Source organism: Aptenodytes forsteri, unplaced genomic scaffold, assembly GCF_000699145.1.
Source record: "Aptenodytes forsteri isolate BGI_AS27 unplaced genomic scaffold, ASM69914v1 Scaffold309, whole genome shotgun sequence".
In the NCBI taxonomy this organism is placed as follows: domain Eukaryota; kingdom Metazoa; phylum Chordata; class Aves; order Sphenisciformes; family Spheniscidae; genus Aptenodytes; species Aptenodytes forsteri.
This window is the reverse complement of record NW_008795857.1, coordinates 268,853-283,838: the sequence shown is the minus strand read 5'-3', so window position 1 is coordinate 283,838 and position 14,986 is coordinate 268,853. Positions and strand designations below refer to the sequence as shown.

Below are 14,986 nucleotides of genomic sequence, written 5' to 3'. Positions count from 1 at the left end.
AAGTAGCAAATTGTATTTTCATGTATTATGTCATTTTCATGCACGTTAGGCATCTTTAAAGAGTAGATTTCCAAAAACTAACTTGTTTGCACTCACATGTACTCTCCTCAGAAAGCTTTTTTCTTGGCTGGCTCTGGCTCTGTTGCATGTTACCTTAAAATTAAAAAGAAATTTAAAAAAATGAGAGTAGGGAACAGAAGTACAAAACGTAAGGACATCATCCTTCCCTATGTGTTTGTGTCTTTGTCTCTGAACGTTTGCAAGGCTCAGAGGATTCTTTTCGGAGAAGAGCAGCGGGGTAGCTACAAACTAAGGGTTGAGGTGCTGAGCTGGGTCGCTTGTTTAACTCTTTGGTTTTCGATAGTCTCGCATCAGAAACTGAACAAAAGTGATTTCCCTGCCTGAAATCGAGTAAGGCTGACATTTTTTTGCTGCTGGTGGGCTCTTTTTCAGAACACAAAAGGGCCAATACCCTGTGACAGCCATAGCAAGAAGAGATGTGGTGACCCAGCCGTGTGAAGCTTACAAAGAAGTTAATTTGATTTTATAGACCATTAAATCAAAACTCTGGTTTTCTGTGGGAGTGTCAGCTGATCAGAATTACACATGAAAAGTAGAAAGGCAAATAGAAAAAAATATGTTTTGTTAAAATACTTAATGATTGCATTTGTCCTTGTAACATGTTCTGCAGTTGATTTACCAGCAAACCTTAATAACAAAATTATTTTGATTATGAGATATAATAGACAGAATAGATACAGCTTTTAATTAGAATTTTCCCAGGATATTGGGGTTGGGTTTTTTTCACATTGTTCCTCCAGATACACTACAGAGTACAGTGCATACACATGATAGTCGCACTTCTTGAGTCATATTTTTCATGTATTTTTCTTTAAATGTCTCCTTGGATAATTAAGTCTGACTCTTAAGTTATGGTATGTTAGTTTCTGACAGGTGCCTGCCAGGGATCTTCAGTGCTGTCATGCATTATGTGGATTTCAGCCAAGACAGAAGGGCCTGGGTATTTGTTTCTGGTCACTTCTCATTAAAGCTTTGACTGCGGGAAAAGAAAAACAACTATTTAAAGATGAGGAGTATAGGTGCTATAGGAAGTGCATAGAAATAAAATCTGTTAGGCAACTAGTTTTTCTGTGTTTTTATATAGACATTATGTATATGTGTGAACTGTACATATGTGCGTTTCGATATATAGTAAATATTCTTTCTGCAAAAAAGGATTCTCTTATACATTGACAGGAGAAATGCACAGAAGAGATTGGAGGAGTTGGCTTGGTAGAAGTGGAATATAATAGCACATTGCTGGAAGACAACTGCTTTGTAGGAATTAAAGGCTAGAATTTAATGTAGGTGGTTCTTAGATAACCGGGGTTAGGTGTTGTTCTAGAAATACTATGATAATTTGGCTTCATTAGAGAACTCCATTATACATTTATCAAAGCTGCTAGATCTATATTAGAGCATGGAATTATAGTTAGGAACTGATGCAGAAAAATGTCCTCCCTTGCTTGAGAGAAAAGGGTAGAGAGAAATGTGTGATTTTGGAAGGAGCTGAGGTTTAATAGCCCAGATAAATACTGTTGCTTGATCAATTACAAAATAAACAGCTAACTAAAAGTAGTAGGTGAACTCCATGATCTTGTCTTCTGGGTAGTATTTGTAATATTGCTCTGTTAAACACAAAGAATGGTCATACTAGATCAAACTCAACATTCATTTAGCCCAGTATCATGTCTCTATCAATAAGCAGTAGCCGATGCCTGTGGAAGAGCATGGCAGAGCATGTAGTCATATTTTCCTGGCATGTTCTACCATCTTCAAGGATTTCTATATCCAAAACTGTTGCGTTTCTGTTCAATAGCCCTACCTAGCTTTCCTTCTGTTTGACTGCTTTTTGAACCCACATCATAACATCACAAAATTGTGGCAAGGGATTGCACAGATAACATGTGGTGTGAAGAACAAGCTTTGTTGGCTTTTTACATTTCTACCTCCTGCTAGCTCTTGTATGAAAAGAGGCAGCAAATAATTAATCCACTGATCCCCTCCATAACCTTTATGATTTTATGAACCTCTTCACATCTCTTCTGTCACCTTTTCTCCTGCTCTGCTCACTCCTTCCTTCTACAGAACCTTTCTGTGTTTCTGATCGCCCTTGTCCCACTTATTTATCCCTTTACTATTTCTGTCATATTCTTTCTGAGACAGGGAGCTGCACGTTACTCATGATACATTCGCCATGCATTTATATGGTGACATAGTGATATTGTCTGGTTTACTCTTTCCTCCGATTCTAATAACGTCTGATTTGGTTTTCTGCATACGACTGAAGGTTACACTGACATTTTAGCACCAAGATCTCCTTCCTATCTGTTTTTCAGAGCCTGTGTTTTTTGTGTATGTAAAATTAAGTCTTTTTCCTCACATATCTCCCGTTCATGTTTGTCAATATTGACTCTTCACCTGGTATTTTATCTCCCAGTCTCCCAGTGCTGTAAGAACCATCTGCAGTTCCTCATAATTGTGCCTCATTTTTCCGTCCCTGACTAAATTGTTAGCATTAGCAAATTTTGCCATCTTCTTTTGCTCACTGTCGCAGATCATGTAGGAATATGTTGAACAACACAGGTCAAAACACCCATTTCTGTGCAGTTCTCAGGTGACTTCACCCTAATAGTACTCATCATTCATTCCTATCTTTTTTTTCTTATCTTGACCTGCTATTTATCCACTCATGGATCTTTTCTCCTGCTGCGGTAATTCAGTTTTTTAAAAGCCTTTGAAAAACCTTCCCAAATGCCTGTAGGAAAGTCGAGCAGTGTGTGTCACTTGAATCTTTCTTGTCCACATGTTTTGGTACCTTAAGAAAATAAGAGATTTGTGAAGCGTAAGTTTGACTCCTACCCAATATATCGTATTTACTCAAGTCCACTAATTCTAGGCTTTTTATAAATTTATAGTTTCTTATAACAGTCTCTACCAATTTGTAAGGTACAGACATGAGATTTACTGGTCCGCAGTTCCATCTATCCTCCCAGACGTTTTTTTAATTGACATTACACTTCTCGGGTACCAAGCTGTTTTAAGCAGGAGGTTACAAGCTATTTAAGAGTTTAACTTTCTCACATTTGAGTTTCTCTAGAACTCGGGTGTGAATATCATCTGGGCCTGCTGCTTTGCTTGTGTGTGTTTTGTTGATTTGTTTGGTACCTTTTTGGCTGACATTTCTGTGTGAGTCAGATCTTTCGGTACATCCCTTATAAAGCAGGGTTCTGGTATGACAGCCTCTTTAAGCAACTCCACGGTGAACTTCGATGCAAAAATCATTTCATTTATTCTTTGTGACTTTACTTCTTCTGAGCGTTCTTTTTACTTTTTGACCAGCTTTTGTACTGTTTGACAAGTTTTTATTTGGAGGGCCACAGCTAATTTGTTCTTCAAATTCATTTTTGATCTGCATTACTCTGCTTTTACCTGTAAGTGTTAAGGTTTGTTTCTGTCTGTTTTCCCCATTTGGAGAGGTCTCTGACCTTTTAAGAATTTCCTCTTACTTCTAATAGCAAATATATATCTTTTAAAGAGCAAAGAGAAATAACTTCTTTAATATGTTTTATATAATCACAGATGTGTGGCATCTCATCCCTTTCCTTCTGACTGGTTTGTCCTAATGAATATCCAAGGAGGTTTCTTTTATGTTTTGGTATGTTGCCTTCGGCCCCCGTTGATAAGCGATCTGGCAAAGCAAAGTGGATGGCATGATGAAATCAGTACTTTCACCTGCAAGCAAACTTTGTTTTCAGGGATGCTGGTTGTCAGACTTGTTATGGATGCATCTGTGGTGTAACCCTTCATTTCTGCCTCTGAAGTACAATTAAGGGATTCATTAATCTCTTAAAGATCATTGAAATTCTATTATTACTTCTGTGATCTCCTCTCTTCTTGAATCTCTACACTCGTCTTTCCTTACAAGCCTCACTCCTGAATGTGTTTTTGCCCAGTCTTTTCTGCTTTCTTCTACTTCTTAGATCATCCCTACTTTCCCCCCTCTTTATTTCATTGCATTCTTCACTCTGCCTTTTATATGTAGAAGAGGTTCCTAGTTGCATCTTTGTCTGGGGTTGACACTCTTCTTCAAATCTACTAAATAATTTGCTAAATAATTGCTCTCCAACAATAAAGTTGTGTGCACTAGCCTAGATAGGAGGAAATAGTGTCTTGAATAAACAGTATCTCTTTAAGAAGTTAACCTTTACCTGGAGTGGAAAAATATGGCTATGGCACTTCAGCAGATAGGAAAAATAGAGCAGGCTTGTCACACTGTAGCTCATAGGACTGGAAATTTCCTGCGAATTAGCACTGTATTTAAAAAGACTGTATGAAGATTGAATTTTTCCATGATGGCCTTGGAATATCATTCTCATGATCCACTCATGATCCTTCCACTGGCAAGGAAGTGGAGTGACGGTGCTGTGACAGAGATATTCCAGTGCCTCCTTCACAGCCACCCGCTACCCCGGCACTGAGTAGTCCCCGAGGGGAAAATGGAAGTTAAGAAAGCAGAAGCAAAATTTGCTATGATCTAAGACCACAAGCTTTCATCTGACTGAAGCAAGTCTATTTATGTGCATTGTGGAGAAGGTGAAGGAAGTGCAGTGTTTATCTCTTGAACTGGCAAGCAGAAGGCATTGATAAAACTGTTGCAAATCAAGAGGTTCATTTTGCTATGTATGCTTTGGGACACTTCGAGCCGCTGTGTCTGTGCAGTACACCTTCGTAAATTCCAAAATACCTGTATCAGAAACCTGTGAGAGAATAAATCCCAGAATCTTGATTTCCAGATGATTCAAAAAAGTTGCTTGCGTAGTTACTGGCCTTGGTCTATATGCACTGATGTTGTCCAGTAGCTGTAATTTTTATCTGTAATTGTCAGTAAAGGTCCATGCGTTTGGGAGCACATATATTCTTGGAACCAAAGTTGTTATCTTTTGCAAAGTGATGACCCTACTTATGCTGCTGCTTTAAAATAAACATTAATTGCCAGCCTACATAATGATCCACAGTCCTGGCTCCGCAGCAGTTCCCTAGAACTCCTTTCCTTTATATTTTGCCTTTAGTCAGGTTGTTATATTTATGGTTGTTCTGTGATTTGAACAGATTGTCAAGATTCATTTTGCTTTATGGTAAGTTGGGCAGCAAAGTCATCTTAATTTTTACAGCAGAGCTATGGTAAATTCTTGACTTTATTCACAAAATCAATTGATGTCATAGTTTTTTGGAACAGACACACAAATGTATAACCAAATGAAAATTTAATTTTTATTTCTGTTTGCTTCATATGGGGTAAAGCCACCTGTTATTTCTGCAATCAGCAAACCATTGAAAAACATGTCTAAATATAACCATTTCTTGTACCTTGCTGTGTGACTTGAATCAGAAATGGTAATAACTCCAACAAGAACTTCTGGAGGAGAAAGACATTGTTAGTAAAATACAGAAAACAGCTTTTGGACATGAGTGAATTTTAATGTTTAAACTTCGGATGTGTACTTAGTTTCACTGGTTCTACTACTTCTATTTCCTGTTACGGTGTTGGTAGCACGTTTTGTTTTGTTTGTAATTTTGGAGACGATTTTCTGTCGTGTAATATTATGAACTGAGCTGAAGGCAACAGTATTTCTTAAAAACTTGCATTTTGATGGCTGCCCACTGCAGACCCCCAGCTCTCTTGATGCTTGACTACTGTCCTGTCCATCAGCCTGGCTGCACAGTCAGTGCCTTGGGTAGACTGGCAGGGTGGAGGGGGCATAGGAAGTTTACTAAACTCCTGTACGTGAATCACAGCAAAAGGAGGTAGAAAGAGAAATATTAGAAGAGGAAGAGAGATTATGTGATGAATTTGTTTGGCACCCAGAAAAAAAAATTGCCAGCAGCATGATGGCGTTATGCACTGACTACTTTGTACATTTGTGTGTTTAGCCAGTTACAGTAGCAGTAATTTAAGAACTATTGTCTTGCTGTTGTATAAACACTTCAGATGTTTGCTTGGCATCGCCAGTTTTGGAGATGTATAAAATGGAGAACTGTGTAGACATTGTGTTTCACATAAAAGCAAAATATTTGCTATAGATAAAGCTGCCTAGTAAGGAAATTATAAACCACATCCCAAAGAGCATACCATCAAGAAGCTTAGTTTAGAAACATGAATACGTGCCAAGTATCGTTATGTATATTTGAAATTATAACGAAATCCTGGAAGGTACCTTCATCGTTGTGCCGCTGTGCTTGGATAAGTTTTAGTGATGTTCGGATTTGAACGGTGGTTTAGAAATGTTGCTGCCTCCTGAATGCCTAGCGCATGCCATAATAGTCCTGATTTTCGTTAGCCCCTGAGCCTTTGCCACTTGGCGCCCGGCCATGTTGTGGGCCTGCCTGCTACAGCCTGATTCCAGCTATGCAACCAAAAGTTAGAGTGCTGAGAACTATTTGTCACTTCAGTCGTTGTAATATCTTAGGTCTGGAGAGAATGATAATTTGTTTTAACAATCATTTTCTCCTAATAGAGGTGTCGTAAAATGTCTAGCATAGCATTAATCTCCTGTTACCCCATAGTTATCCCAAAGCAGGAGACTGGGTTATTCTGCTCTGCTGTGCGTGTTCATGTATCTTTAGCCTGGTGAGGAATGCTGTGGAAGTGCCTGTGAATAAATAGACAACATGGTTCGCCCAATGGAAATATGTTTTTAATGCATTATATATAGTAAAAATAGCAAAGAAGTTTAAATGTCTGGTGTCTGAGTTTACAAGGAAAAAACTATGCCTCGAACGTTGGCATGAGGCCTATTAAAAGAATGGGCTCTCAGGAGGTTTCCACACTTTTGCATTCAGCCCTTGTTAAATGCAAGGCGTAGAGATGCAGGAGGAGGGTATAAGCACCTGTTAAGGACCTAATGAGCACTCATATGGAATATGACCTAAATACATACCTACTATTGGAATTAATGTAACAATTTATTAATTTGAGTTCCTTTTGTTTATTAGTACTAATCATGTTGAATTAGATCACTCCTGACAAATGGAATTTAAAAAGAAAACAATTATATTAAAAAAAGAAAGGTTGGCATCTTTGATTTTGTTCTGTTATAAACAAACAGCAAATCCTAGAGCGTTTGGAGAGTTACGGTATATATCTTCTACACAGGAGATGAATTATTAGGGGTTCTATGAAGCAAACCAGCTGGCTGTGCCTGTGTACTCACGGGAGGACAAATCCTCTTGTCTGGCACCCAAAAGGGATTGTTGTAGGTGTTCAGTATTTTCAAAACAAGTTGCAACAGGAACATAAAAATATAAAGGCACACTACACATGTATGTATGCTCCATGCAAAAATACTTTGTACTTCAAAAAGTGAGTAATCAGGTGACGTTGATAAAGCCTGGAGAAGCTCTTTTATAACTGTAATATGGCTATGCTGTTGACATAATTTATATAACAAGATTTTATTGCAAAGTGTCAGCATAATAATACTAGTCTGGGAGGAATAGGTCAAAGACCCCAAGAAGCCTCCAGCTGTCCTTTACTCCGACCTATGCCCTTCTTAGTTCCTGTTTTCACCTAATTTAATTGGAATAGGGGAGAACGTTGCTATTGTAGCTAATTTATGAAGATCAGTCATCTCTGGACTGCATTTTTTTTCTGTCAGGATTCTATGGATTTGAAGAAACTTGTACATGTCTTGCAGCAGTTCCTTCAGGGTGCAGAGGGAAGGAAATATGGGATGCAAAATGATGCAAGTCCTAGAGTTGCAACTCCTCTAAAAGAAATGGACAGCAGTTGGGGCAAATGCCTGGGATTCTCAGCTGTATCTAATACAGCTGAAAGGGGTACAATTCAGTCCTCACCTTAGTCCCGAGGTAAATAAGTGTTTGCAGAATATCCAAACATAAACTCACTGTTAAACTTACTGGACAATTCAGACAACAGAGGACTGCTGAGGAGAAGGGTGTCCTTGCTACAGACCCTATTCCAGAAGACTTGGAAGGGTTACGTAGAACTGTTCAGAGATTCCCCACGACTATAGGAGTGCCTAGCCCAGTCAGATATATTAGCCTGAAAAGGTTCAGGAAAAGAACCCCACATTTTCCTGTATGCCTTGCCTAGACTAGGAGAAAAGGGATGTATTTATCAAATATACTAGCTACTATGATTTTGAATGCACTAAGGTTGTTCTATAATTAGAGCCTAATATTTTCAGAATTAAACCATAGTCACAGTAGATACTAAAACATTTTACAAGAATTAATTAGAATATTGAAATAATGGGTAGTATTTAAGAATAAAGTTTGCTCTCAAAGCCAATAGTAGGAAAAATCCAAGTAATCCAAGTACAATAACCTGAGTCTGTCTTCTGATGAGAAGGAACACAATACATGCGCTTGATACAGTGAGAAAAAGTAATGACAGCCCGTGTGTCTTTGTGAAAAGCTCGAGATTTCAGCTCAAGGGCTTTCATTTGCCAGTAAAGAATGTGCAGGGGCAGAATACACTGGGCTGGTAGTAGACATGTTGCTATACAGCTAAGTCTGTACTTGATGTGGACCATCAGGATTACTTCATCCCCTTCCTTTTCCTCAAATCATCTCTTGATGGAAAAGGCACTTGAAACTCTCACATCTTGAGCTGAAACACATAAAATATATGAGTGCGGATAGGGCTAGCATGGATGAATTTGAGATCAGCATGCTGAAAAACTTGGCACTCTTGAACAGAGGAGTTTAAGGGAAATCTATTTTGTGCATGACTTAGGAAGATGATTCATCACCCCATGATGAATGTCCTTGTCCCAGACACAAGAAGCAGAAATCTCATTGGTACGGCATTTTGTATGCTATTTTCCTCGTGGAGTTTGAATCTGTGTTCTGCTCCGAATTTCCCACAGATTTTAAGAGAAATAGAAACACCTAGACAAATCTTCTAACTTTATTACACGAGCGGTAACTAGAACACCATTGTGTAGTTGGCTATAGCACCAGTCAAGCAAAAGCAATAGCAGAAAACAAGTGCGTTACAGTTTTAGAATGCTTTCACCGTAAATATATGTGAAGTGTTGTTTGATGGGAGATTGCAGCTACAAAATTTAAAATCTTTGCAGATTTTCAGCATAGGAATCTGAAGGCAAAAGGTATTATCAAATGGTCAATGCAGATTTTCTACAACTACGTTTTAAAAACCCAGCACTAAGTTATACTGGAAAAAACATTACAATTAGAATGAAATTTCACAAAAGCATGTAAATTCTGAGTCAAGTATGTTTTAAGCACTGCAAACCCACACCCTAGGATTTAGACATCTATGGCCTTCTGGAGACCTTGTACCACAGTCAGTGTTTTATATCACTAGAAAACATGTAAACAACGAGTGATCCAATTCTGCCTTCTTTCAGATACTTACCATTTGCAATAGCAAGACTTTTTTTCCACTGGATAATAAGGTGAAGGAAAGATAAGTGCTTTACTCTCAGCAGATGTCCTTGAGCATAGCACCTGAAATTCAATGTACTGTATCGAGTGTATATAGTGGTTAACTACAGCGAAATGTGTTGTTTTCTGGAGTGCTGAAGAAAAATTTCCATAGAAACCCCATAACTTGCTACCTTGAACTTGGAAAATGACCATTTGAGGGAACAAAAACAAATAGACAAAAACCAATAGATTCTTACGGTAAGACACTCAACAAACAGTTAGACATGTCCCTGTGTGCGTATGAAGATTGGCACCCACTCTAAGCTGAAAAGAAAGCAACTCTTTAAACACTGTTTAAGCTAAGATCTAAACCATTACGAGAGGGATGCAGAGCCATTGTACTCAACAGTCATGTAAAGAATATCTGTGGACTTTGTACAAACCAGTTTCTCTGTACTTGAAGGAGCATTTTATGCGGTTCTTCTGGTGTAAGGTCAGTGTGACACAGACCCACCAAGAACATGGTAGAGTAAAGCAGGAGAAAGAAGGAACTCCGTGTTTCCCAGAAAGGAGAAAAAGCATTGACCAAAAACTGATTTCTGCCATATGACACAGCCTAAAGAAACCATAGATCAGGGTAGCTTTCTGCATCTTCAGTGTAATTTAACAGGTACCCAAATTACAGATTTTTTTTTTTTAATAACAGTTCTCTAGAGCTGAATAGCGTCTCTAGTGGATATAAAAATAATAATTTCAAAACACTTCTGAGATACTTGAAAGTATCATGTGGCAAAGTGTCTGAAACAAAAACGTTGAGAGATTTTTATGTGAATTCCTGTGGTGTAGCACAGATCAAAGTAATTGAGGGTGTAAATTTGTGTGAATAGGATATGTGAATAGTGTATGAGAAATGAATCTTTTTCCAAAGTTCATGTTTACATTCACGGTTTCTCTGTGCCTGTATGTTCAGGATGCTGGAGTAGGAGTGTTTCTATCAATTTAAAACCTTGAGGCCGTTACCATTCAGTCTGTAGCAGAGTATTGTCCTTCAGAAAATTTTGTATTTCTTTTAAAGTTATTTCGTGTAATTCGTTGTGACATAATATGTCTATGTCATGGTCCTATTTGTGTGGAAACATGTACACTTTGACCTCAATGCCAGTTGGTTGGTAGGTGAAACTTACTCAGCCAGTAATTGGTGCTTGTTCTGTTCCTCCTTACTGGTAATCTCTGCAGGGGAGAAAAAATGTCAGAATTTCCATTTCACAGGAAATTCAAATATTTTAACATATGGTTTGTTCCAAACTTCAGATGAAAAGAAAAAGTTCTGAAAAAAATTTTGCTTGGAACACGTAAAAAAAAATGCAGTTAATGTGACACTGTAATGCATCTGCTAGCAGTAGCACAATGCCTCCCGGAAGCAGAAATTTTGATGATTTATCCCATCATTCTTCATGGACTGGGTCCTTTGAAGAGACTACTTCTGCTGTTATGTTTACACTTATGACTCCTGTGATGCACCAGGGCCTTGTCTGTGTGACTAGATACATCAACTCTGAGATGTTGGACTGCAAATAAGCAGGTTAATATCAAACTGATTGTTTAGGCTCAGTTCTACAAACCAGAACATCTCTTCGCAGGTCAACCCAAACCAAAGTACCTCATTCTTTTCCTTCTTTTCCTGATGAAAACTCAATAGCATTTCCACAGAAATGCACACAACTGCGTAAAAATGTAATTTTCCATTGAAAAAGTCATGTGTTTTTTTAAAAAAAAAGAGATTCCAACAAGCTCTAATAATGAGTAATGTCTTTGCTGCCTGTTCTACTCCTTCATATATGCCAAAAAAGTCTCGTTACTTTTATACACGAATACTTGCCATTCCCTCCCTATATGCAGTGTTCATTAACATCAAAGCAGTTTAACCTCCCTTCTTCTACTTCCCCATCTTTCCTCTTCAGTCTATTACATGTGCTGTAGCTGAAACAGTCCTATCAAGTATATTGTGCTTTTGGATCTCTTTGCAGGGTCTCTTTTGTTTGGGGGGGGGGATTTACTTTGTGTGTGTGTGATGAACCATAATTATCCAAATGTTTTTTCCAAAATTTCTTTAATCTCAGATACCTAGGGAGCGTGGGAGAGGGGCAGAAATGGAGGAACATATCCTGCGTAAACATTTGGTACTACATTTGCTTCAGTCTGGACAAGACCACAAATGATAAGGGCAAACTTCAGCATGCACTTTAAAGTATAGAAAGCAAAAAGTAGACATTAACAAATTATGAAGTACTAATGGAATTCTTGTAGTGTATGGAACATCTCCAAGAGGTTCATATGAACTACCAGTGAAATAACATCCTCTTTGAAATAGTACATCTGATCAGAATGTAGGGAGGTGTTAGATTTAGTTTTGCAGCAAAGGATACAAGCTCTACTGCAGGAATCGGTGAAAAGAAAGGATACTGGTGTAGATAAAGATGGTGTGGGAGGGTGTATGTGGTATCAGAAGCATTCATTCTGGAATTTACCTAACAGAAAAGTCATTGAAATACAATGTAGTAAGTGTGGGTTTAATACAAAGCACAGAAATGCTGTAAAGGAGGTGTTTCAGAAAAGAAATAAAATGTAGGAAAATACTTATGCTTATATCCCATTTAGTGATTAAGAATTTTTACAATTTAGGAAGAGGGAAGTTTTAAGTAACATTTATCGAGTCAGTAAGAAGAGCATGTGCGTGGAAGAAGAGTCTGCAGAGAAGCTACCAAAGGGGAAGGAAGAAGCTACTTAAAATAAGCGAGGAGAGGAAATGTAATTAAATGTTAGGACAGATAATGCAAGGAGAAATAAAAGGATGATAGATCCTGGCATTGACAATGTGCAACTGATATTCCTTGAGCTAGCAAAATGATGTAGAGCTGACCGGGACATACACAGGCTGCAATTTCAAATGTATGCTATAAACACACAAATAGAGAAATGGCTGTTAGGATCTGTTAAGATCAGATGACAGGCATACCTTCTCAGCTGCTTTATGTATGCGTCTGTGCCAGGATGAACAATCACTTTTGTGGGCATAATTATGAGGGCTGCTTTCTGAACTTTGATTCAATAAATCAGAGTGTGTTCTGTAAATACACAGCACAATCTGTGTATGCTATAAAATGTGTGTGCTGGTTTTGCTGCTTCTCTTTTCCATTTCTGGGCTCAGCTCCTCAGTCCAGAAATGCTTTTACTTTCTATTGCTCTGTTAACCTTTGGACGGCATCTCGTGTGTGTTTACAGCCTTTGTACAAAAGCTGACTGCAGCTATCTGTTAATTAATTTGGCAGGCACGACTTCACAAAGAGAGGGGAGCGTTCTCTTTTGTGATCTTGCAACGTTTTTAGATGTGAGGAGGTATGATTGGTGTTCAGTGATTGCCAAAACTTCTTCCCGAATTATGAAATACATATCATGATTGTGAAGATGATCAGCATATGTTTGCTTCAGGAGGTATACCAGCAGAGAGATCAGTAACGTAATGAATATAATTGCAGCCATTTTTTTTTTTTTTTTTTTTTTTTTTTTTTTTTTTTTCTGGTGGGGAGAAGAGGAGGAGGTTCTCCTTGCATAGAAATTTATAAAGACCAGTGATATGAACAGAAAACAAAATGTTTTTAAAAAAAGAAGTAGAGAAAGTGAAACTTTGGTGCAGAAAGTAGTAGTCAGAATGATGAAGCAGCTTCTAATGTAACTTGCAAATAAAGGGTATCATTGGGACACAAAATATGTTTAGTACACGGTTGAGTATTTCAGTGCAATAAACTCAAAGGTACAGTTCGAACTCAGTTTTGGATACTTAGGATCAGCTCATTTTACAGATTTATGAGTCACTTGATTCTTTGTAAAGAAGATAGACTAAGATCCAAAATATACAAAGCACATCTTAATCTATAGACTAATGTTCTGACTTTTGGAGTCTTAATAAAAGGAATTACAGTTCATCCAAAGTGTTAGTATTTATTCACTGTGTCTTACGTAAACTACTGCCATTGACAGTGACTCTGTATTGCGTCAAGTTTACTGTAAGGAGACAGATAAAGAGCTTATCTCCTGCACGTATTCTGACTTCTCTTTGCCATTTTCCTGCTCCAATGACTTGTCTGTCTTTGGGCCTTTGGTACCGTATGTGAAGCTTTCTTCAGCATAGGCGGGGGAAAAACCCTTATTATCCCAGAAACACGGTGAACATCAACTGCATCAAAAAGTCCCAGTTATAAAACGCTGCAGGCAGTGGCATAGCCACGCTTGTGGCTCATCTAAGTGTTTCTCACTTTTACAGCCACTCAAAGGTTTATTTTCCAGTGCGTAATACAGTTTATCTCTGGAGCTTTGCATTGGGTACAATATGGACAGTTCATCAGGCTCTTCTGACAGTGTCAAGTTACTGATGTTGACCACATTAAGAGGTTAGTGGTGAGGACACTGAAGAAAGAAGTACTGCTGGGTCTAGAAAGCTGAAGCGTATGGATCTGCTGCATTACTCAAAACTTGTAAGAAAAACATTATCCAGTGATGAGATCTAATAACGGACGGAGCGTGATAACATCATGCTTCTCTCTTAAAACCCTGGCTACATACATGCACACACCATGTTGCAAGTTTACTCCTTCCTAACCATGCGTTTTCTTTTTTTCACTAGGGCATATTTCAAAACTTTTGTCCCTCAGTTCCAGGAGGCAGCATTTGCTAATGGGAAGCTTTAGGCAGCCTCGGGCACGGAGATGATACTGGACAGATCCTGCAGTCTGCATGTGTCAGTCCACGAGAGGAATGCCTGGAAACGGGTTGGACTGTCTTGATGGGTGCTTTCTTGCCTCTGAAATGGTTTTGATAGCTTCAGTTTTTGTCAGATTTCCGAAGGGTGCTTTCTTGCCTCTGAAATGGTTTTGGTAGCTTCAGTTTTTGTCAGATTTCTGAAACAAAGACCTCACTAGCATGCTTAAAACTGAATATTTGGTATTCGTCCTGTCCCTTTGCCTCTGCCACCACCATTCCTTTATATATCCACTGGATTAAATTTAAAAGGGCGTGTTTTGATGTGATAACATTGTCTTGTGCCAACAATGTCGTGTATGTTTTGCCTTGTTTCCTTGTCTTCAGATGGTGTAAATTGGATATTTTTTTTTCCACGGAAATACTATGTAATTTGTATATTTAGTTAACATTTCCAGCTTATCCTAAGAGAATATAAAACTGCCGTATGTACCAGGAATGCCTAATGGACTGTACAGTGCCATATTCTGCCTTGGAGGTTTGCATCTCACTGTGGTTGTTACTCTCACAGGTACGGATATGAGTTGCACAGTTCAATTCTCAGTGCCTTTCAAGTTGGTCTGATATTAATATGGCAGGGTGTTGGAGGGTGTTCTTCTAATATTTCAGTTGAAAGCTCATCTTACATGAAATGCTGTGCTTTTATGCTTTGTTTTTATTTCCAGTTATACAATTTTGGTGTTTTTCTAATGAA

General features: G+C 38.3%; 1 protein-coding gene across 1 annotated transcript in view; it reads left to right on the top strand.

Moving 5' to 3' along the window:
- BRE (brain and reproductive organ-expressed (TNFRSF1A modulator)) overlaps positions 1–14,372 on the top strand; it is a 182,981-nt gene extending 168,609 nt beyond the window's left edge. The window contains exon 12 of the mRNA XM_009283732.2: positions 14,159–14,372. Coding sequence (XP_009282007.1) covers positions 14,159–14,222 — 64 coding nt within the window. The 3' untranslated portion in view covers positions 14,223–14,372. The remainder of the gene's footprint in view (positions 1–14,158) is intronic.
- Positions 14,373–14,986: the final 614 nt, after the last annotated feature.